Source organism: Myotis yumanensis, unplaced genomic scaffold, assembly GCF_028538775.1.
Source record: "Myotis yumanensis isolate MYYU_CA2020_CCGP unplaced genomic scaffold, mMyoYum1.0.hap1 SCAF_1, whole genome shotgun sequence".
Lineage (NCBI taxonomy): Eukaryota > Metazoa > Chordata > Mammalia > Chiroptera > Vespertilionidae > Myotis > Myotis yumanensis.
The window spans coordinates 225,293,029-225,314,773 of record NW_027223752.1 but is presented as its reverse complement, the minus strand read 5'-3'; the positions used below and the strand labels follow the sequence as shown (position 1 = coordinate 225,314,773).

Here is a 21,745-nt window from a genome sequence, read left to right as displayed (position 1 = left end):
TCATTGTTTCAGGGATTTTGCTTCAAAAGTACAATAAACTCCATTAAAGTTTTCTTCACTAATTAAAAATGGGCTGTAAACAGGCAGCATATATGATTCTAATGAAGATTTTGAGAAAATGCTGCTGCTTTTGGATATTTTAATAAGAAGAATCATTATAAAATAAGAATTGAAAAAACAAACAAGTAATTCAATGTTTTCATGTCAGGGGTAGCAAAATGATTCTCATAATTTAAATAAATATTCTCCCAAGCCTTCTTTAATAGCAAAGGGAAACACTGTTAAAAGCTTGGTATACTGCTTCCAGACTTTTCCTTTGCACAGACAATAATTCATATACATATCCCTTTGCATATATACATACACATGTTTCTTCCAAAAAGTTCCTATAGATTCTGACCCTCAACTTTTAGAAATTAACCATATCTCAGCCCTGGCGGTCTGGCTCGGTTGAGTGTCATCCTATGATCCAAAATGTTGCTGGTTCGATTCCCAGTAAAGGCATACACTCAGGTTTCAGGTTCGATCCCCTGTTGGGGTGCATAGGGAAAGTAACCAATCAATGTTTCTCTGTCTCTAAAAATCAATAAAACATATTTTTTTTTAATTAATCATATCTCTTGAGTATCTGCCTGTGGTTGTCAGAAGCTCATTCATTCTAAAGCTTCAATAGGATTGCATTCTAAAGAAGTGCTGTTGTCCTACCAGTTTTCTATTTTTAGACTCCTGGGTTGCTTCCCTTGGTTTTGCTATAACCAACAAGATGGCAGTGAACATCCTTGAATAGTTCTCTCTGCTCATCTGTAGGGATATGTCTGAATAACAACACCCTTTCCACCAGGAGTCTGGCGATTTCATTTTGGATGTTCCCTTTGCCTAGTTGAGAGAAGAATTCCATCCTGCTCCACTGTTAGGTAGGATGCAAACCTTCACTGGGTGCAGTGCCTGCAGCACTCGATGGAGCTGCAAAGTAAATCCTACTTCTGCTTGTGCATATGTTTACTTATATGTTTACTTTTAAACTTCCTTTTTTTTTTAACCCTCACCTGAGGAATACTTAGAGAGAGGAAGAGAGAGAGAGAACATCAATCTGAGAGAGAAACATCAATCAGTTACCTTCCGGATGCTCTTCGACTGGGTATCAAACCTGCAACCCAGGTATGTGCTCTGCCCAGGAATTGAACCAGCAACCTTTCGGTGCATAGGACAATGATGCTCAACCAACTGAGCCACTCTAGCTGGGCCATATGTTTACTTTTAAATATGTACCATCTCCAATGCCCTACTGTCCACACTTAGAGCAGGGCAACATTAGCATTTTGTTAACAACTCATCCCTGCCTCACCTGTTCTGCCAAACCCCCAACCAAGATGATGAGTTCTGCCTGAGTGCCCACGGGCACGGGCTTTGTGGGCTCAGAGGAGAGAAGAGACTCCAAACCAAATGGAGCTCCAAATGAAACACTCGCCCCGCCGACCCCTGGCACAGAACCCCAGAAATCATTAGCGGAGTGTGCAGGTACTGGGATTGCTGGAGAATGCGGAGCAAAAGGGAGATCATTCACGAAGCTCTAAGCCGTAGCGCAAAAACACTCTGTACACGGAAACGTAGGCAGGTTGAGAAGGCTTCGTTAGTGCTTTCACACATTAAAATAAATTTCCCCCCAAACAGTACCAATCAGTATTTTCTCTGCAAAAGCATCTAAACAATTTTCTGCACTAGTGAATATAATTAAAAAAAAAATAAGTCTAGAGTAAAACTGCTCCTTTTTGCACATTCTTTAAAGTTCAAATTCTAACTGTAGCACAAAATCCAAGCCATGATGTCACTGGAGATAATTGTTGAACTGGCAATTTGAAAACCAGTTTAATGAAACTGTTAATTTCACCCATCTGGTTTCGCATATGCATTTTTTCTAGTCGATCTGTAACTAAAAAAAACATGCCTTGTTTATGGAGATTAATGGTGTAATGAAAAACAAACAAAATAGGAAAAAAGAGACATTTTCCCATCTTCTTCTTCCTGCATCAGAAGCGAAGGACACACCGGCATCACCAGTTAATTAATCCTTACTATTCTCCAGGTAGCACAGCACTGTTTATTTCCCTCTTTTTTCTTTTTTATAGCAACGTCAGAAGGTCACTATGTGTGCACTTATCGTTAAAAGAGGCAAAAAAGCAGAAAATGAGAAGGTAGCCACTGGCTGGAGTGATTGAGAATTCAGAAGGCGACAGACAGACTCATTTCTTGGGAGAGGAATGGGACATCAATAGGAAAGTCATTTTTAGTTCCAAGCTTCCAAAAGGTGTAATGCATCCAAAGTAGAAGTTAGAAAGTGGGGGGGAAAGTGAAAGGAGAAAATGTCATTTAGCCAGAAAAAAGAAGATCTTCACCAAGTTTACTGGTTTAAAAAACACAGAGTGTTCCTCATTTGCATTCTGATCAGGTGAGCCCCACTGGGTTCCCGAGACCTAAGGGGTTAGCTTATTTCGATCTCAAAAGGAAACTATTTGTACTTTACTGTACTGTGCAAATTTTCTGGTTTTATACATGGAATTTCTCTCCCTCCTCCTTTCTCTCCCTCTGTTCCTTCCTTCCCAGCTTTCCGTACTGTCATCAGGGATTATCTGGGCAGGAAAAATATGGCCCTTTCTTTGTGCTTCTGTGAGTTAAAAAAAATTATAATGTATGCTTTCTTAAATAAAAAAAATAAAGATGATGGCTCCGCAACGAACAACAATGAAATAGCCCTTAAAGGACACAGTATGCCCGAGTTATTAAGTAACATCATTTCCATGCTCTGCATTTCAGAGTCTCCACATAAACACTGCGATTGTGGGCCAAAATGAGAAGAGTTAATAACAAATTAGAGTGAAGCCAGTGCAGCCGGCAACCTCGGCGTATTGTGCGGAGGCCCCTCTTCCCCTGCTCAGCAGCTCAGCACGGCCAAGCCTGGGGCGGGAGTCCGGCCCTGGCCCTGCAGGGAAACACAGATGGTGTCCGCCCTGGGGGCCGAGCCCATCCTCAGACCTGGCCTTCTCCCGAGAACCATTTGCTGGCAGAGCTCAGATTTCTCAGAGCCACAGGCTCAGAGGTGCCCAGAGCAGGATAAAAGGGAGCAAGCAGTTCTGGCCTCGGGCAGATGTCCGGAGGGGCCAGCCGGCTCACCTGTTTCCCTCCCTTTCTTCAGATCCCACCTGCACTGGAGTCTCTGTGCCCTTCCTCACTTCTTCCACAACCAGCCCTCTCTGGCCTGGAGCCCCCCTGCCATTGTCATCCCAGCCTCTTACCAGCCCAGTCCCCACCATCCCTTCTCCCTGGATGCCAGAGCCCCGTTCAAAGGGGTTTGGGGCTCAAAGCATTCCGTTTCAACAAGGAAAAGTGAAGGAGAGCAAAAGAAATAGCCGCACACCTCTGAAATAGTGAAAAAGCATGCGTCCTGAAATACTACTGACCTAGCATCAGAAAAAGCCCGAATGCTAATAGGGCAATTTCCATGCTCTGCCAGGAGCCATTTTCCTGGAGAACTGGAGGTTCCCCAGGAAACCACGCAGAGGCTGGCCAATCAGCATGGCCCCCCTGAAGACCTGAGCATGGGGTCTAGTGTTGGATGCCAGCCAGCAGCTGGACAGTGGTGAGCTTCGGGACAGAGCAGTCCAGGAGAATTCCCGAGCCAAGCAAGGACTTTGGGATGCAGGGCAGCAGCCGGGCATGCCGGGAGGCAGGATGAGTATTTCTGCCACATCTATATGCACTGCATATAGCTGGGGCCCCCGAGCAGTGCTGCCACCTTTAATTCAAAGGCATGCCAACTCTGGGAGGTGAGGCATTCGTCCTACGATACTTCAGAGTGGGAACCACCAGAGGGGACAGCTGCATTTTACACCAGGTTAGCAGCGCATCAGCTGTCAGCATGAAGAAGCCTCCCGCCCCCACGTTTCCTGGCACTTGGCAGAGATCCGTGTGGGGGCTGGTCCATGCTGTTCACCACAGTCGCCCCAGGGCCCAGCATAGTATTCGGAGGTACCCAACACGTGGGTGCTCTGGACCTAGGGGCTGTTTTACATCCAGGTACCCATATACCTCAGCAACTAGACTGCAGACATACGAAGGCAAGTACAGCGAGGACCCCATTGCGAGAGTCCTTTTGTAATGGGCATGCATAGACTAAGAGGGATTCTGGTCTCTTGTTGCCGGGGAGAGTTGGGCAACAGTGTCCTGGGAGACCTGGAAACAGAGCTACAATTTTAGAGCTGTTTTCGGAGCCAGGGCAGCAGCTCCTGAGAGGTCACAGGCTAAGGAGTGCGCGAGAAATGAGAACAATACAGAGAGAATGCAAATAAGCCCACAGAACTCTCAGGCTGGAGTGGTGTCACGGCTTGGCTAGGGCAGACCTGGAACCTGTGTCTCCCAGAAGTCTAACTCCTCACTCCTGGAGTGACTCACTGACCCAACAAAGACTGTGTTCGTCCTTCCAATGGGATCACCTATTTGCCGAGAGTGCATTCAGTTACTCATCAAATACTTCCTGAGGGGCTTCAAAGAAATCCTACTCCTGCTCCTGTCATGTACGCTCCACTGTGGAATCGGACGGGCAAACCAACTGTAATGCAGTAGGACAGGGACTGTAAAGGGGAAACCTATCCGTTGGCAGGGACAGCCTGGGAGATGGAGCCGTCTGCCTGGGGGGCAGGAAAGATGACGTGAGGAGGCAGGACCTGAGGTGGGACTTGAAGACTGTTTGCAGGGCAGGTGAGCTGAGAAGCGTGGGTGGGGGAGGTATGTTCTTTGAGGGGAATGGTGCAGAAACACGCTGGGTAGGGTCATATGCAAGAATAGCAGCTAAGCAGCTAATGTATGCCCAGCACTGTGGAGAATTAGGAGTGTAAGTGGGATACTTACTACACTGCTTGCACTGCCCTCAACAAGCTTGCAACCGAGCGAGTGATAGAGGCACATACGGGACCACATGGCTGTCACTCAGGGCAGAGTGGATGAGTTCTATTCAGACAACCCCATCCCTCATATCCATATGCTACCTTTCCATCCCTCATATCCATATGGTACCTTTCCATCCACAAGCTCTTTCATAGACATTATGTCATTTTATGAAAGCATTATTCTTTTTTTATGACAGCATTATTCTTAATTGCTGTTAAACCAGACATTCCCCAGTATATAAATTATAAACATGAGGATGGCTACTATAAAAAAAAAACACCCCAAAACAGAGCCCGGTAGCTCAGTGGTTGAGTGTCAACTCCTGAACCAGGAGGTCAGGGTTCAATTCCCAGTCAGGGCACATGCCCAGGTTGTGAGCTGGATCCCCAGTGGGGCCTGCAGAAGGCAGCCAATCAATGATTCTCTCTCATCATTGTTGTTACTATCTCTCTCTCCCTCTCCCTTCCTCTCTCTGAAGTAAATAAAAATATATTCTTAAAAAACACAGAAAATAACAAATATTAGCAAGGATGTGGAGAAATTATAATCCTGATGCACTGTGGGTGGGAATCTAAAATGATACAGCCACTAAGAAAAACAGTATGGTTGTTCCTCAAAAAATTAAACAGAATTATCAAATGATTCAGCAATCCCACCTCTGAGTATATATTCAGAAGAACTGAAAGCCAAGTTTGAAGAGATATTTGCACACCCATGCTCACAGCAGCACTATTCACAATAGCCATGAGGGGGAAGCAACCCAAGCGTCCATCAATGGATGAATGGACAAACAAAATAATATTCCATAATAATGGAATATTATTCAGCCTTAAAAAGGAAGAAGATTCTGACGTGCTACAACGCTGAAGAACCTTGAGGACTTTATGCTAAGTGAAATAAGCCAGTCACCAAAAGACAGATACTGCAGGATTCCCTTAATATGAAGTATCCAAGTTCATAGAGACTGAAAGTAGGAATAGCCAAGTTCATAGAGACTGAAAGTAGGACAGTAGTGACTAGGGCCTGAGGGGGGATGAGGAGTTGTTGTTCAGTAGGTACAGTTTCAGTTTTACAAGATGAGAAAGTTCTAGAGATCTGCTGAGCAACAATGTGAAGGTCCTTAACACTACTTTACACTTAAAAATGGGGAATGCTGTCATTTGTGTTTTACCACACAAATATGTATACTTGTATATACTTAAAAAAAATGTTTTTTACTGATTTCAGAGAGGAAGGGAGAGGGAGAGAGAGAGATAGAAACATCAATGATGAGAGAGAATCACTGATCAGCTGCCCCCTGCACATCCCATACTGGGGATCAAGCCCACAACCCGGGCATGTGCCCCAACTGGGAACTGAACTGTGACCTCCTGGCTCATAGATCAACCACTGAGCCATGCGGGCCGGGCTATACTTTTAATTCCAGTCCTGAAAGAGTGCCGTGGGAATACTTGGTGATTCTCCTCTGCAGGAGGACACACAGCCCCGCCTTTGGGCACCCTGGACAGTGGTGACCGCTCCTGACGGCACTTGGTCGGAATGCAGGGGACACTCTCTCTGCCGGTTGCTAGTGAAGCCCAAGCTGCTGACCCCTCCCTACCCCCTGCAAGGGTCTCACGGCTCCGCTGAAGTGTGTTGTTAGCTTACAGTGAGGGCCGATGATCCGCCTGAAATCACACAGCGTGGGGAGAGAACACTCTCCAGTCCAAGACGCACATGCATGGCCGCCGGGAAGTGGAGTCGGCCGTCTCACTGAGGAGAGGCTGCCAAGAAGAGGGACGCTGTCGCCAAGAACCAGAAATCGCAGGCCAGTGTCTCACACTGTCTTATTTGTTTTTCTTTTCAAAATGCCAGGAAAAGAAAATTCCATAAAGTAATTCCCTTGGTAGAAATTAGGGGTGTTGGTATTTTCTTTTTATTTCCCTAAATATAAAGAAACATGGCCCCATTGCTGTCCTGTCCTGGCTCACAGAGGGCACTCGGTCAACACTTGTTGGGAAGGGAAGGGAAAGGAAGGGAAGGGAAGGGAAAGGAAGGGAAGGGAAGGGAAGGGAAGGGAAGGGAAGGGAAGGGAAGGGAAAGGAAGGGAAGGGAAGGGAGGGTGGAGAGGAGAGGGGAGGAATGGAAAGTTGTGACACGAGTGACTTAAGAAATTCCTGACACATGTGATACTTATCCTTCTCTGACTGGCTTATTTCGCTTAGCATCATACTCTTCAGATGACCTCACTCATATGTGGAGCCTAATGAACAAAATAAACTGACAAACAAAATAGATCCAGAGACATGGAAGCATGCAACAGACTGATGAATCTCAGAGTTAAGAGGAATTGGGGTTGGGGAGAGATTAACCAAAGAACTCATATGCGTATATGCATAACTCATGGACATAGACAATAGTGTGGTGAAGTCATGGGGTGGGGGGGGGGGTTGGTGAGAGTGGGGGGAAAAGGAGGGACATCTGTAATATTTACAACAATAAAGATAAATTTTAAAAAAGAAAAGAAGTTCCAGAGACAGTTAAACTCCTTTGTGTCTGCACCTAGTCAGTTCCCACAGCAAGAATTCCAAGCATCGGAGAATCGAAGATGGCGGCATAGGTAAACACCGGAGACTGCTGCCGCAAACAACCACTTCAAAAATACAACTAAAAGACGGAACGGACATCAACCAGAACCACAGGAAGGCTGTCTGAGGAGAGACTCTTCAACTAGAAGGAAAAACAACAGCATTACGAGGCTCAGAGGAGGCACAGTGTGGAAAATTTAAAGGTACGGTGTGCGGTGGTGTGAGCGCAAAGCGGGCTGGTGGCTGAGGGCGCGGTTGTCGTTTTCAATCAGGAGGGAGTCTCAGACTCTGGGCTACAGATCCGGGCGAGTCTCTAGGGACCCAGACTCAAACGGGAGAAGCGGGACTGTCTGGCTACGGTCCCTCCGAGATTTGCAGCGGTTGCTGGGACAGAGAGGCAGAGCCCCTGGGGACGGACTGAGAGCAGCCATAGCTGCTCCCTCCCCCCGCCCTGTTGATCCCGCCCCGCCCAAGCCCTGTGCAGAGCCATTTGCCAATCGCCTCAGGCAAAAGCTAGATTAGCACCTCCCCAGAGGACAGAAGTTTTCCACACAGCTGATTCCCACAGCCAGTTGGCCTGGTGGTCAAATCCCTCTAGTATTAACTACAACAATTAAGGCTTAACTAGAACAAGACTGCGCACAAAGACCACAAGGGGGCGCACCAAGAAAGCATAAAAAATGTGGAGACAAAAAAACATGACAGAAATGGAGGATATGGAGCTAAAAATCGCAATTTTGAGGGCTTGCAATAAACTTGAGCAGAGCCTCACGAAAACTAATGAGACCCTCGATGCTACGATAAAGAAATTAGAAAGTAAGCATACACAGACTGAAATAAAGAATATTATACCCAATAGCAGACCAGAGGAGCACAAGAATCAAACCAAAGATTTGAAATTCAAAGAAGCAAAAAACACCCAACTGGAAAAGCAAAATGCAAAAAGAATCCGAAAGTGTGAAGATAGTGTAAGGAGCCTCTGGGACAGCTTCAAGCGGACTAATATCAGAATTATAGGAGTGCCAGAAGATGAGAGACAGCAAGATATTGAAAACCTATTTGAAGAAATAATGGCAGAAAACTTCCCCCACCTGGTGAAAGAAATGGACTTACAGGTCCAAGAAGCGCAGAGAACCCCAAACAAAAGGAATCCAAAGAGGACCACACCAAGACACATCATCATTAAAATGCCAAGAGCAAAAGACAAAGAGAGAATCTTAAAAGCAGCAAGAGAAAGAGACTCAGTTACCTACAAGGGAATACCCATATGACTGTCAGCTGATTTCTCAACAGAAACTTTGCAGGCCAGAAGGGAATGGCAAGAAATATTCAAAGTGATGAATACCAAGAACCTACAACCAAGATTACTTTATCCAGCAAAGCTATCATTCAGAATTGAAGGTCAGATAAAGAGCTTCACAGATAAGGAAAAGCTAAAGGAGTTCATCACCACTAAACCAGTATTATACGAAATACTGAAAGGTATCCTTTAAGAAGAGGAAGAAGAAGAAAAAGGTAAAGATACAAATTATGAACAACAAACATGCATCTATCAACAAGTGAATCTAAGAATCAAGTGAATAAATAATCTGATGTACAGAATGAACTGGTGACTATAATAGAATCAGGGACATAGAAAGGGAATGGACTGACTATTCTTGGGGGGGGGAAGGAGAATGGGAGATTTGGGAAGAGACTGGACAAAAATCGTGCACCTATGATGAGGACAGTGGGTGGGGAGTGAGGGCGGAGGGTGGGGCGGGAACTGGAAGGAGGGGAGTTATGCGGGGGGGGGGGGGGGGAAGAGGAACAAATGTAATCTGAACAATAAAAATTTAATTAAAAAAAAAAAAAAAAAAGAATTCCAAGCATCAAACACCCGTTCCTCGAGTCCATCCTCCGAGCGTATCTGAGAAATGAGAACTGTACTACGACGAGGACGGACTTTATTCAAGACCACCAGTCAGCAGACTGGACAGCTCGGGGCGGCGGCAGAAAGCACTGCGAACACAGTCCCTATTAACTCGAGTGGCTCAGAGCCCTCCAAAGCCGGCCAGACACTCACTCCCAGCAAGATGAGTTTGGGAGCAAAGGTATGTGAGAGACCAGGAATGGAAACACAGTCACACCAGTCTTACTACTCTTCTATTTATAGACCAGAGGAAAGATATGTTAAAAACTGCACACTTATTTTTTTTACCCTCAATTTATGAAATCAAGTGTTGTGCGTTTCTAGCAGCCTTGTTAGAAAATGGGCACAGTGTCTAGCACCAGGTTCTCCAGGGTGAGCGGTAGAGCTGTGACAGCCCAAGCGAGGGCAGTGTGCCAGATAGGGATGAATTTAAATGAGGACCCTGTGTGCCTCCTCTGCGGAAGCCTCCAACGTCACCTGGAAGAATAGGGGGGTTGGGGTGGCCCTTGGGGTCAGTGGTGTTCACAGCCGGCTGCAATGTGACAGTCGGCAGCACCACAGCCCGGGAAGTCTTCGGGTTTGGGGAGCACATGATTTGGGTTTTTAATTAAATTCCACTTCCAGAACTCCACAGAGAAGAAATCGTTCTAAATTCTTATAAACAAAACTTCTGAGCTGTAAAAACAACATGAAAAGATTCTATTGAGAGTATTTACTTTAAAAAGAATTGTGAAATTGATTCACTCGTGTTCCCAATCGGCAAAACGACATTTAAATATGATTAGAAATCTCATAAACCAATTTCGCCTACACTGTCCGGCGTGGGCCTCCCTCTCCTGGTCGCCTGTCTTGCAGGGCGGCTCCACCACCTCCCAGATGACCAATAAAAACCTGGGAATTGTCTCTGCCGGGTGATAAGAGCCCTAACACTCAACCAGAGGCGATTTGGCTCTTTGGCGACATTTGGCAACACCTGAGGACACTGCTGGTTGTCTACCCGAGAAGGGAGTCATGGGGAGGGAGAAAGTGCTACTGATACTTAGCGGATAGAGGCCAGAAACACAGCTAAGCATCCCACAAAGCAGAGGGCAGATCCCACACCACAGAGAATCCAGTCCAAAATGTCAACAGCGCCGGGGTTCAGAAACACTGCTTACAAAGAGCTTACTGTGTGCTACATTGTTCTGAGTATTTTATATTTCTATCAACTCATTTAACCCAACACTAGGAGAGAGGTACCATTATCACCCCCATTATGCAGATGAGGAAACTGAGGCTCAGAGAAATGCAGTAACTGGATCAAGACCACACAGCTAGTAGGTGTGCTACGTTCAAATGGGGCCCAGGCCACCTGGTCCAGAGGCTATGCTGTCACACGACTCCACATGGCCTCCCTTGCCTGACTCTGAGCCAACCTCTTTCTAGCCCTCATTCACTGCATCACTCTGTCCCGTTCAGGCCTGCATCTTCTCCCCCTGGACCGTAGCAATGGACTCCCTGCTTCCAGCTCCCCAGCCCTGCTTCCTCTCAGCCTCCCATGGCTGCCACAGGGACCTCAAAAACCCAAATCTGATCCCACCTCTACCCCCTGCCTGAAGCCCTTCAACAGGTCCTTGTCACCTACAAGGCAAAGCCCAAACTCTTCCAATGGTGTCTGAGCTCTGGTGGGAATCATTCCTCTCCGGCCTTCTCCTGCCTCCCAACCCCCTGCCCATCATTAACACTGCTGTGCTGTTCCCACCTCCCTGCAGCTACTCTGCCTACAGTGCCCACCCCCATTTACTTACCCGGGAAATACCTACTGACCCTTCAAATATCAGTTCCAGCGTCACCTCCCCCAGGAAGCCTTCTCTGAACATCCCAGCCCCTCAGGTAAAATGGACCCCTCCCTTCTTTTACCATTTACTTCCACAGCCTTTATTCAATATAATTGCCCTTTTTCCTTGCTTTCAAGTCTGTGCCTCAAGGGCAGGGGCTTTGTGTTGTCTTACTTACCTCTGAAATCTAGCCAAGTAACTAAGCAGTCACTCAGCAAGTATCAATGAATGAAAGATGAAATATCCCGTAGGGCTTGAATTCCTTCTTACATGAAGCAGAAGTCAATTCCGGCAATGCCTTGACACAATATCTAGCCATGTGCCCAGAACACCAGGGGTTGCCTCTGACCACTAAGATAATTATCATCACCCTTCCCCTTTGAATTCCCTTCCCCAGACTGAACATCTCAGCTTCTCTCCTCTTCCTAAATGACATGGTTTCAAGAAAACTCATGGCCTTACAGGGTGTACTGAATTCCTGAGCAAACCCAAATCACAAGGGGAGAAGCTGGCCACATTTGGGAAGATTCTTGAGATGCTATTTAAAATGCACTTTAAATCAGGGGTCTCAAGTTCAAGTGTCTATGGGTCAGGCAGGTGAGGCCCATGAAAGAGGTAGGCAGGTGCTGCTGAAGAGGCTATGAATGGCCTGAGCGTTCTCTTGCCTCCAGGGTTGCTGCGATGTAGGCCAGGTTGCCAGGTCTTTGAATGTTTTGAGAAAAGCTAAAAATCTGCATTTTAACACAAGGTTTTTTGATACTGGTAACTTTTTTTTTTTTAATCAACAACATTTGAGCCAAACCAACTGCATTTGGGGACCAGCTCTGGCTGCAGGCTGTCCACTTGAGGCTTTGGCTTTAACTAAAGAATTGCTTGAGCACCCAGCCAGGGTGGTTCAGTGGTTTAGCATTGACCTATGAACCAGGAGGTCACAGTTTCATTCCCAGTCAGGGCACATGCCTGGGCTTTGGGCTTGATCCCTAGCAGGGGGAGTGCAGGAGGCTGCTGATCAATGATTCTTTCTCATCATTGATGTTTCTATCTCTCTCCCTCTCCCTTCCTCTCTGAAATCAATAATAATAAAAAAAAGAGTTGTTCAAGCGATTCCTAAATATAAGTTTTTGTATTTAGTGTTGGAAGTGTGCATAGATATATTGAGGGTTGTGGATAAGGCAGAATTTAAATTTAAAGTTAAGCTAGAAGACTAGGGTTAAAAATAACTTGGAGGCATAAATCACCAAAGAGGGTGGGAAAACAGGGAGCCTTCCTAACCGGCGTCCAAAGGCAAGGCAGAGACACACTTACCCGTCAACAGGCCCATTTCCATCAAGGACTGGAACAAGCTGGGGTGCTGGGCTCTCATCTCCTTCTCCCAGGGGAAGGCTCTGCACGTGGAGGGTCTCCCGTACCTGCGCCTCAGGTCCAAGTAGGAGTTCCGCAGGTCACCTGCAGGAGAGGGAAGCATAAGATACCACTCCCCTCTTAGGACGGGGTAAGTCTCACCTCTCTGCACCCTTTCCCCCTAAGGGGAACTAGAAATAAGAGGTCAGATGTACCGTTACTGGGTATGGGTTGGGTTGCATTAGGGATTTGAAATTGGTACAATGCCTTTGCCTTGAGGTCACAAATTCAAAGCCAAGTCCGAGGGAAATGTGCCAAAGTTGCTGATGGCTGTTGAATAATTCTACAGAATGAGCAGCTGGCCTCAGACTGGTCCCCAGGAGGCCAATATCTAGGCCATTTTGTTGGCAGTGTGAGCTGAGGAGCAAAGTCCAACGATCCCCGGGGATACAAGGCGGTAGATGGTAGAGAAATCATCCCCATGCCCCAAACAGATCAGCATGCAAGGCTGGCCTGCCCACACAGGCTACCTCCCCTACAATGTCATCAGCTATCAATACCAGTTTCTTTCCTGCTCAGGACATTCCTTTTCCTATATATCTCCCCCCTCTTCTGACAGCATCGTGTTTTCTGGATGATTCAGCAGTGAGAGCAGTAGCTGGGGACCAGTATAGCCTATTCTTAAATCGAATTGCAGAAGAGCCGTCTGTCCACATTTACCTATCGCCACCTCCAATCACTCCCCGGGACTGTGCTATTCGGACCCTATGGGACTGGGGTATGTTCGAGACACATCCATTCCTCCCTGGCCTGAAATGGGAAGTTCAGTTCTGGAGATGATGAGATATGGGGGCAGCACTGAAATACTCAATTTGCTTTTGCTGATGGCAAAGGCCCCAGAGGAACTTCTCTTCCAGAAGGAACATATGTGACTAACTCTATTGCCACCACATCAAGCAGGAAGATCCCTAGCACAGAGAAATTGCTAAGTGCCAGATCCGAGCTGGAACGTTGGAAGACAAGACGAGACCCGTTTTATAACAGAAACACACCCCATATGAGTGAAAGGATGTCCGCGCAACTCTGAGCAGGCACGAAAGCCTTCTATTTGAAACTCATTCCTTCTGTTACAAATTACCGATGTCTTCCAGCATGAGTCGATTTCAAGGATTGAAAAAATAAAACCGAGCCCCGAACAACAAAGTCATTGTTCAACACTTCTGAAAGCTAATATTCAGATATTAATGGTCCAAGACAGAAGTGCACCGATGGGGAAACGTTTCTAATGATTAATTTATTTTCCAATTCATTTTTATTTTCTTAGACCGGCCTCAGATCCCATTCTGAATGGGAATAATGAAATGTGAGGCTCAAAACACTTCCCTTTGTGCACTTAAGCTAAACCACCTACAGTTAAAGCTATGAGGCAGGTTGGGCTGTTGTCGGCCGTTGGTCTGGTTGGAATCCAGGTGGAATGGACACTTTCCCTTGCATCTGTCTGCAGAGGTCATACTTCTCCCCATTGATCAAGTCATATATGTTCTATTCCAACCCCGCCAGAAAGAAGCCAAATGTGTTGACACAGATGCACAGAGCTAAAGGTTGCTCTCCTGGCCTGGCTGGCATGGCTCAGTGGTTGCGCATCGACCTATGAACCAGGAGGTCACGGTTCGATTCCCGGCCAGGGCACATGCCCGGGTTTCGGGCTCAAACCCCAGTACGGGGAGTTCAAGGGGCAGCTGATCAATGACTCGCTCTCATCATTGATGTTTCTATCTCTCTCTCCCTCTCCCTTCCTTTCTCTGAAATCAATAAAAATATATTTTTAAAAAAGATAGCTCTCCTGAAGCTCAATACTTACATGCTTCTTGGCTCCTGCTGCCTTGTTGTACCGTGGATGCGTACACAGACACTATTTCTTGAACTTCTGCACACCTTTCGTAATATAACTTGATTTGTTCAGCAAGTTGCTTCTCAAGGAGGGGATTAAAAATCTATAAGAAGGCAAGAAAATCGAGTGATCAATTGTCATCAAACAAATACCTATGAGGCTGTGTCCAGGTTGATGTCCTTCTCCCTCTGGCATTACCAGCTGGCTTGTTTGTACTCAGATCATTCAATCTGGGTTTGCAAAGGGAGGATGTAATTCAAGGACACTCTGGCTCCGGCCACTTCCTCCTGGCTTCTTTGTGCGGCATCTTCTCCCCTGCAGAGCTTCTTAAATGCCAGGCTTTCCCAGAGGCCAGGCCTCCATGCTCTTCTTGCTCCCCACCACATGCTGTCCCCAGAAAATCATATTCCTCTCCCCTTCAGTTCTCAAGGGATAGGAAGTCTACCTGTGCTGCGCAGCTGACTGGGGGCCCTTCTCCTGTTTTCTTCTGCTTGGCAGGCTCCTACTCAACTTCCAAGGGGCAGATTCAAGGTCATCACTTCCGGGAAGCTTCCCTAACAGCCTACCCCACCCTTACCTGGTTGCCTATAGCCATGTTCCCACCTCGGTGCTCCCAAACACTGTGCTCACATCTGAATGAATGCACATACCACATTCTTTCATGACATATTTGCTTAAGAGAGATAAGGAAGCTCCTTAAGAAAAAGGGCCTGTCTCACGGCCTGGCCAGTGTGGCTCAGTGGTTGAGCGTTGACCTGTGAACCAGGAGGTCACCATTCAATTCCCAGTCAGGGCACATGCCAGGGTTGCGGGCTCAATCCCCTGGAGGGAGGGGGTGTGCATGAGGCAGTCAATCAATGATTCTCTCACATCATTGATGTGTCTATCTCTCTCTCCCTCTCCTTTCCTCTCTGAAATCAATATATATAAAGGCCTGTCCCAACTCAGTGGTTTTCAAAATATAGGTTGTGGCAGTGGTTCCCAACCTTCCTAATGCCACGACCCTTTAATACAGTTCCTCATGTCGTGGTGACCCCCAACCATAAAATTATTTTCATTGCTACTTCATAACTGTAATTTTTCTACTGTTATGAATCATAATGTAAATATCTGATATGCTATATGTGTTTTCCGATGGTCGCGACCCACAGGTTGAGAACCGCTGCATTAGAGGGTTATGAAATCACTTTAGTGGCTGTCACAAGCAGTGATTTTTAGAAAAATAAAACACAAAATATCTGAGTACACTGAACATAGCAAGGGTGTGTATATGTATGTGTATATATGTATATCTGTGTGTATATATGGGCATACATATGTACTGTTCATGATATTAAATTTCTTATTGTGGACCACCTTCAAAAAACAAGTTTGAAAGCTACTATCTTTATTTTTTTTTCAATTAGCAATAATCACACCTTGGATAAACCTCATTGGCTACGATACTGCCACTGAGCAAAGCTGAAAGCTACTATCTTAATTAACCTTGGACGCCTCAGCACCTGGCACAGAGTAGGTGTTCAATAAGTATTGGCCACACAAATGAATAAATCTCATTTTTTCCTCTTCATAGAGGTCTCTCACTTGGGGTTCTAAGATGCACCCATGGGTGGGAGGGATCCTCATTTTTCCTCAATGACTTTGTCTAGTGCCTCTTGCTTTTTCCAGAACAAACCCCACAGGGTCACAGGAATGAAAGAAAGTTGCTTTTTCAGGTATTCAGTGATCTCTTTACAAAGGCAGAGAAAACAATGGCTGTAAGGGCCATTGTGTGGTAGCCTCCTCCCTGGGCAGCAGCCCTGTGGGTGGGCCTGGACACTGGACAGGTGCATCTGGGGGTGGGTTTGGAAGTGAGAGCCATCCAACAGCAGCTATGAAGCCCTCTGGGCCGGCCACCTGAGTGTGAGCCGGAGGCCCGAGTTTCTGAAGGGCGTGGTGAACAGAACCTCATCTGCTAGCGAGGCTGCTCTGTTGCTCCTTTAAAAAATAGCATCTAAAGGAAGCTTTACCAAATAACTAAGACTCTCTCCTTTCATTAGTTTAATCACTGGATGGGCAACAGCCTGATAAAAACCTACTCTATAATTAATCCAGTGGTTATTAAAACAGAGGAAGTAAATGGTTTCCATTTTATGAGTACTAAATGAACCAAACGTTAACAGAAATCTATTATCGTGTTAGCTAGGGGAAACGACTCAATATTAATAATGTTTGGTGACAGAGCCGATGAGAGATCCCGCTTAAATAAATCTTTTGTTTACACAGGGTTCCAGGCCTGAGCCACACACCCGTGAGCACCCACAAACTTTGCCTCGACCCCTAGGGCTCACCTGTGCAGGGTGCAGAGTGCGGAGACGGTAGTATTTCAGAGGTCCGAAAAACCCTGCGATGCCGGCCACATACCTGCTCCCTCCGATAATGAAGTACCCAGCAGTGTCATTATAATGGAAGTCCTCCAGGAATCTACAGAAAAACACAAAGGCTCTGTGTTTGAACCAGATTTTGAAAAAGAAACTCTTGCATTGACTCTCATTAACTTACTCCAAATTCCCATAGGCCCTTCACTCTGAGTTCTAGCAGATGAGATGATGGTGGAGTTAGGCAGGCTTGGGCTATGATTCTGCCCTTTACTGGCTGTGTGACCTTGGACCAGTCGCTTAACCTCTCTGGGACTGAGTTTTCTCATTAGTCAATTAGCTCCTCACTTATAGGATCGTTAAAAGAATTAAGTGAATAGAAAGATATAAAACGTCTAGCTGAGTGCCTGGCTTACTGTCAAAAAGGAATGGCTATTGAGATGGGTGAAACTGTTTGGAATCATTAAAATTATTTGGAATTGCTGGCCACAACAGGAACTATTTCACTCTAAAAGGAGGAAAAAAACACACAAAACTTGTTGAATGGATAGAAGGTATCTGTGGAGGAAAACTAAAAACATATCCTATTAAATAAGAACTTATGTAAATTCAGTTAGGAGGAGGAGGCCACAGCAAGGTCAAAGGTCTTGGCCAAAGACAAAAGGTCAGCACAGGTGACACAACGAAAGTCTATGTTGTCCTCAAAGACTCAAAGGGTCAGGAAGGAAAATGGAAGGAGAACTGGGTTAGCACAAATAAAATGCTCAAAGCTGTTCCTTGCGACCTTGATTATATTCGCCAGAGACTGGCGAACTCCAGACCTCTATCAGTGAGGACTGACCACACCCGTGCTGGGGCCTGGCCGTGCGCTCTCTCCCTACACAGCTTAAACAAGGGATGGGGGCTCAGTGGACTGACCTGGAGAGAGCTCCAAAATTCACTGCTAAGTGAAAAATATAAAAACAAAAGTGCAGAACAAAGGGTATACTTTTAACCTAGGAAAGAGGAAAATGAATATATATTTTATTGATTTGCATAAAAACTTTGTAAGTACACAGGAACAAATACAATATTTCTTCATGGCACAGAGTGCCCTGGGGATGTTAGGGGTGGAATGGATGGGGGCAGAGAGAGAAGCAAGACATCTAACTGTATACCTGTTCATATAATTTTATTTTTTTTAAACCATGTGCATTAATTGCCTATTTCTTTAAAAATTAAAATAGGAAAGGTGCAATGAGAGCATATGTGAACAGCAAGTGGGTGGGGGTGGACATCAAGCCAGGCAAAGAGCAAAGAGCCAGGAAGCGTAGAGGGCAGATGGAAGCAGAAAGAAAGAGCATAAAATGTCAGGCAGGCCGCCAGGAGCCCAGAGAGCCACAGGGGCAACAGGCCAGGGTGATGCTCATGGGGACAGAGAAAGCTACCAGCGGCTGGATCAAAAAAAGACAAGCAAGGTGAGGTGGGGCGGGGGCGGGGCGGGGAGGGCGGGGAGATGGACTGACTGTTAACAAGGAACCTGACCCTTAGCAGGCACACCTGGCTGGAGAGGGAGACAAAAGAGTGACGAGATGGGCCCGAGATGGGCCCATGCAGACAGCACCAACTGAGGGCAGTTGGCATGAGCGCTCTGGAATGCGCTTTAGACAAAGGCAACTCACATGGAAAAGAAGTGCTTCCTCTCCCGTTAGTTCTCTTTGCAGAATCTCAGAATTGAGGGGCCAGGAGAAGATGACGGTCTCCTCCCCCGACTTTTTTTAGGTGGGACCACAGAGTTATCATCTCAGAGCGTACACTGACTCTGTTTTCCAAGGCCTTGGAAAGACTTGAACTGCCCTCCTGAGACAATCCCCCGCACTCCGTGGATACCAAGCAATGCTTCTGGAGTAAAAGCTCTCAGGAACTCTGCTTAACCAGCCCGCCCGCTCCCCTGATGACCCATCCCTGCATGCTGGAGCCTTGTTTCTCATTTTATCAATGGGATAAATATAATAATAATACCTGTCTACAGGGTTGTTGAGAAGATTCAAAGAACTAGGATTTAAACAAAGCATTTAGAACAGTGCTTGGCACATAGTAGGCACCATAACTTCATGATTATTATTATTATCCTAGTCCACTGTTGGACTTTGTCTACCACCACTTGAGTGACATGCTTAGTACAAGTCAGATGTGTTTGTTTCCAAACATGTTAATGCCAATTGTATGGTCACTTAATTGTACAACATAAGTAAATATTATGTTACCCAATAAAATATGGGTGGGGCAGAAGTTGTTCATTCTGTAAAAAAAGTTGTTCATTCTGAGTTGAATACTTCGAGGAGTCTCAGTTAAAAAATGGTTACTGCCCAGCCAGCGTGGCTCAGTGATTGAGCATTGACCTATAAACCAGGAGGTCATAGTTCAATTCCCCGTCAGGGCACATGCCAGGGTTGTGGGTTTGATCCCCAGTGTGGGGCATGCAGGAGGCAGCTGATCAATGATTCTCTCTCATCACTGATGTTTCTATCTCTTACTCCCTCTCCCTTCCTCTCTGAAAAAAAAAAAGGTTACTAAAAATTGTTGTGGAAGTGGGACAATTGTAAAAGGTTGGAAAAAGAAATCGAAGACATCTAGATGGATTTTAGGCTCTGATCATTTTACATGTGTCTTTGTTTTCTTTTCATTGGAAGAAACAGACACTGCATGCCGTTTACTCAAAAGATCAGAGAGAACTCTGATCGGGAGATTCATATTCAAAGGAAAGGCCCTACCTGCAAAGACTGGCAATGATTGTACATTTCTATCTTTTAATTAAAATAAAATGGTTACGGTACCTTTTTAAAATAAAACTTTGCTTTAACTGAAGTTGACCAATAAATTACTTGGTGCCTATGGTACTGGGTTATCTTTTTCAGTTTTTTCATCATGATTATAATATAGCCAAATAGGAGATCTTTCCAGCTTGGTCTCCAACATTTTTCTCCTCTAAAATCCTCAGAGGCTGCACAAACATTGCAAGTGATTCCTTGATGGGTGCACTGCATGATGGTCATCCGTTTCTCTGACATAAGAGCTGAGCTGGAGCTTCCAGAGCCTAGGCTGGTCCCTTTCAAAAACCTCAGACACACTGGCAGACGTCTACTCTCATCTGGACGTAGAAGAGCTTCCTGGGTTATGACTGCAGAGCATGGGCAGCCAATGCTGTTAAACAGACCTCACTCAGGATCAGAAAACAGCCCCAGCTCGAGGGGGCTTTCACAGGGGAACTTAGAGCCACCAATTAGCCTCCCCCCTCACTCCTTAGAGTAATTCTCATCTTTAATGTCATTCCCTCAGGACCTGCTCTAAATGCTGACCCCTTGTCATCTTCTTAGGCTGCCTTACTCCTTTTCTTCCCAGCATTCGCCACAATTTGTCATTTTAAATTTATTTGTGACTTAATCTGTCGAAGATCTGTCTCCCCCACTAGACTTCTTAGCTCCAGGAAGGCAGGGACTGACTGTATTTAGTCCGAGTCTAGCACTGTGTCTGCCACATGGCCGCTGTGTTGAATGCGTGAATATAAACTAGAGGGTGGATGGATAGATGGATGGATGGATGGATGGATGGATGGATGGATGGATGGATGGATGGACGGACGAGTGAATGGATGAATGGATGGATGGACAGGTGAGTGAATTTGACACTGTACAGGTCTGCAGTTGTTACCTGCCACCAAGTGTTACTGGCAGTCTTTCATGCATGGGTAGCACTGCACATTTGAGCACTTAGTTACTGACCTTCCTAAACCAATGTTGTAGGAGAGCAGCTACCATTATGTTTTTACTTCAAGAACAAATAGGAAAAAAAAGGTGAAGAAGCTTTCCTTGGAACCTCTAGAAACATCTGGACTATTCAGTCCACCGGCTTGGCCCACTCTGAAAGTGCAATTCCAAATATCTAATCACAAGGATCCCAATGGGCCTGGTGTTAACTCTTTAGTTTGATGGGAGAGGTTCCAGGGATCAGGGAAGAGCAGCTGAGGTGGTGGGGAGGGCACTCCTAGGTGTGGGCACTGCCAATATTGCCAAGTAAGGAGTCACGTTGGTGTTTTACCTGGGATGTTGGATTGGTATGTATATACCAGGAAACCAGCCCTCATCTCTACAATCTTCTATGACCACACTGATTTTGTCTTTTCTTAATATTGTGATATTCTGTTCATTATGGATTCTTGACATTAATTTTGATTGTAGAAAATACTGTAGTAAATGTTAGTTACCGTGATTGTTGTTATGTGTTGAATTGTACCCCCCCTCAACATTCATATGTTGAAGTCTGAACTCCCAAGGGCCTCATAATGTGGCCCTATTGGAAATAGGGTCATTGCAGATGTAGTAAGTTAAGAGAAGGCCATGCTGGGAGCCCTTAATCCCAGGTGACTGGGGTCCTCATAACCAGAGGAACTTTGGGCAAAGACAGACACGCACACCATGTGAAGATTGGAGTTATGCTGCCACACGTCAAAGAACTGCCAGGGCTGGGAAAGAGGTCTGGATCAGACCCTTCTCTGGAGCCTTCAGAGGGAGCATGGCTCTGCTGACACCGTTATCTTGGACTTCGAGCCTCCAGGCTGGGAGACAATACATTTCTGTGGTTGAAGCTACTCAGTTTGTGGGACTTTGTTCCAGCAGCCCCAGCAAACTAATACAATACTGAGGGTGGTAGACTTTGTTTTTTTCCTTTCTCACCTCACCCTGTTCCCAGCTCTGGGTCAGACTGTGACCTCTATGTCTATGATTTAGTCATGTCAGCCTCTAGATTTCTGGAATTTAGAAGGAAAGGAAACCTTTACATAAAAAATGAAAAAGATCCTATAAAATTCGATTGGTTGTCATAAATGTTCTGGGGTTGGAGGTGGGTGTCAAGGGAGAAAAGGGAAGGGATTATTTTAATTT

General features: G+C 45.8%; 1 protein-coding gene and 1 pseudogene across 1 annotated transcript in view; both read right to left on the bottom strand.

The window, feature by feature from the left end:
- The window catches only part of SEL1L3 (SEL1L family member 3), a 107,481-nt gene that overhangs the window by 53,242 nt on the left and 32,494 nt on the right, over nt 1-21,745 (bottom strand). Inside the window, exons 7-9 of the mRNA XM_070398429.1 lie at nt 16,800-16,932; nt 14,440-14,572; nt 12,543-12,683 (exon numbers count right to left, since the gene is read on the bottom strand). Coding sequence (XP_070254530.1) covers nt 12,543-12,683; nt 14,440-14,572; nt 16,800-16,932 — 407 coding nt within the window. The remainder of the gene's footprint in view (nt 1-12,542; nt 12,684-14,439; nt 14,573-16,799; nt 16,933-21,745) is intronic.
- LOC138999588 (U4 spliceosomal RNA) lies at nt 15,813-15,932 on the bottom strand (annotated as a pseudogene).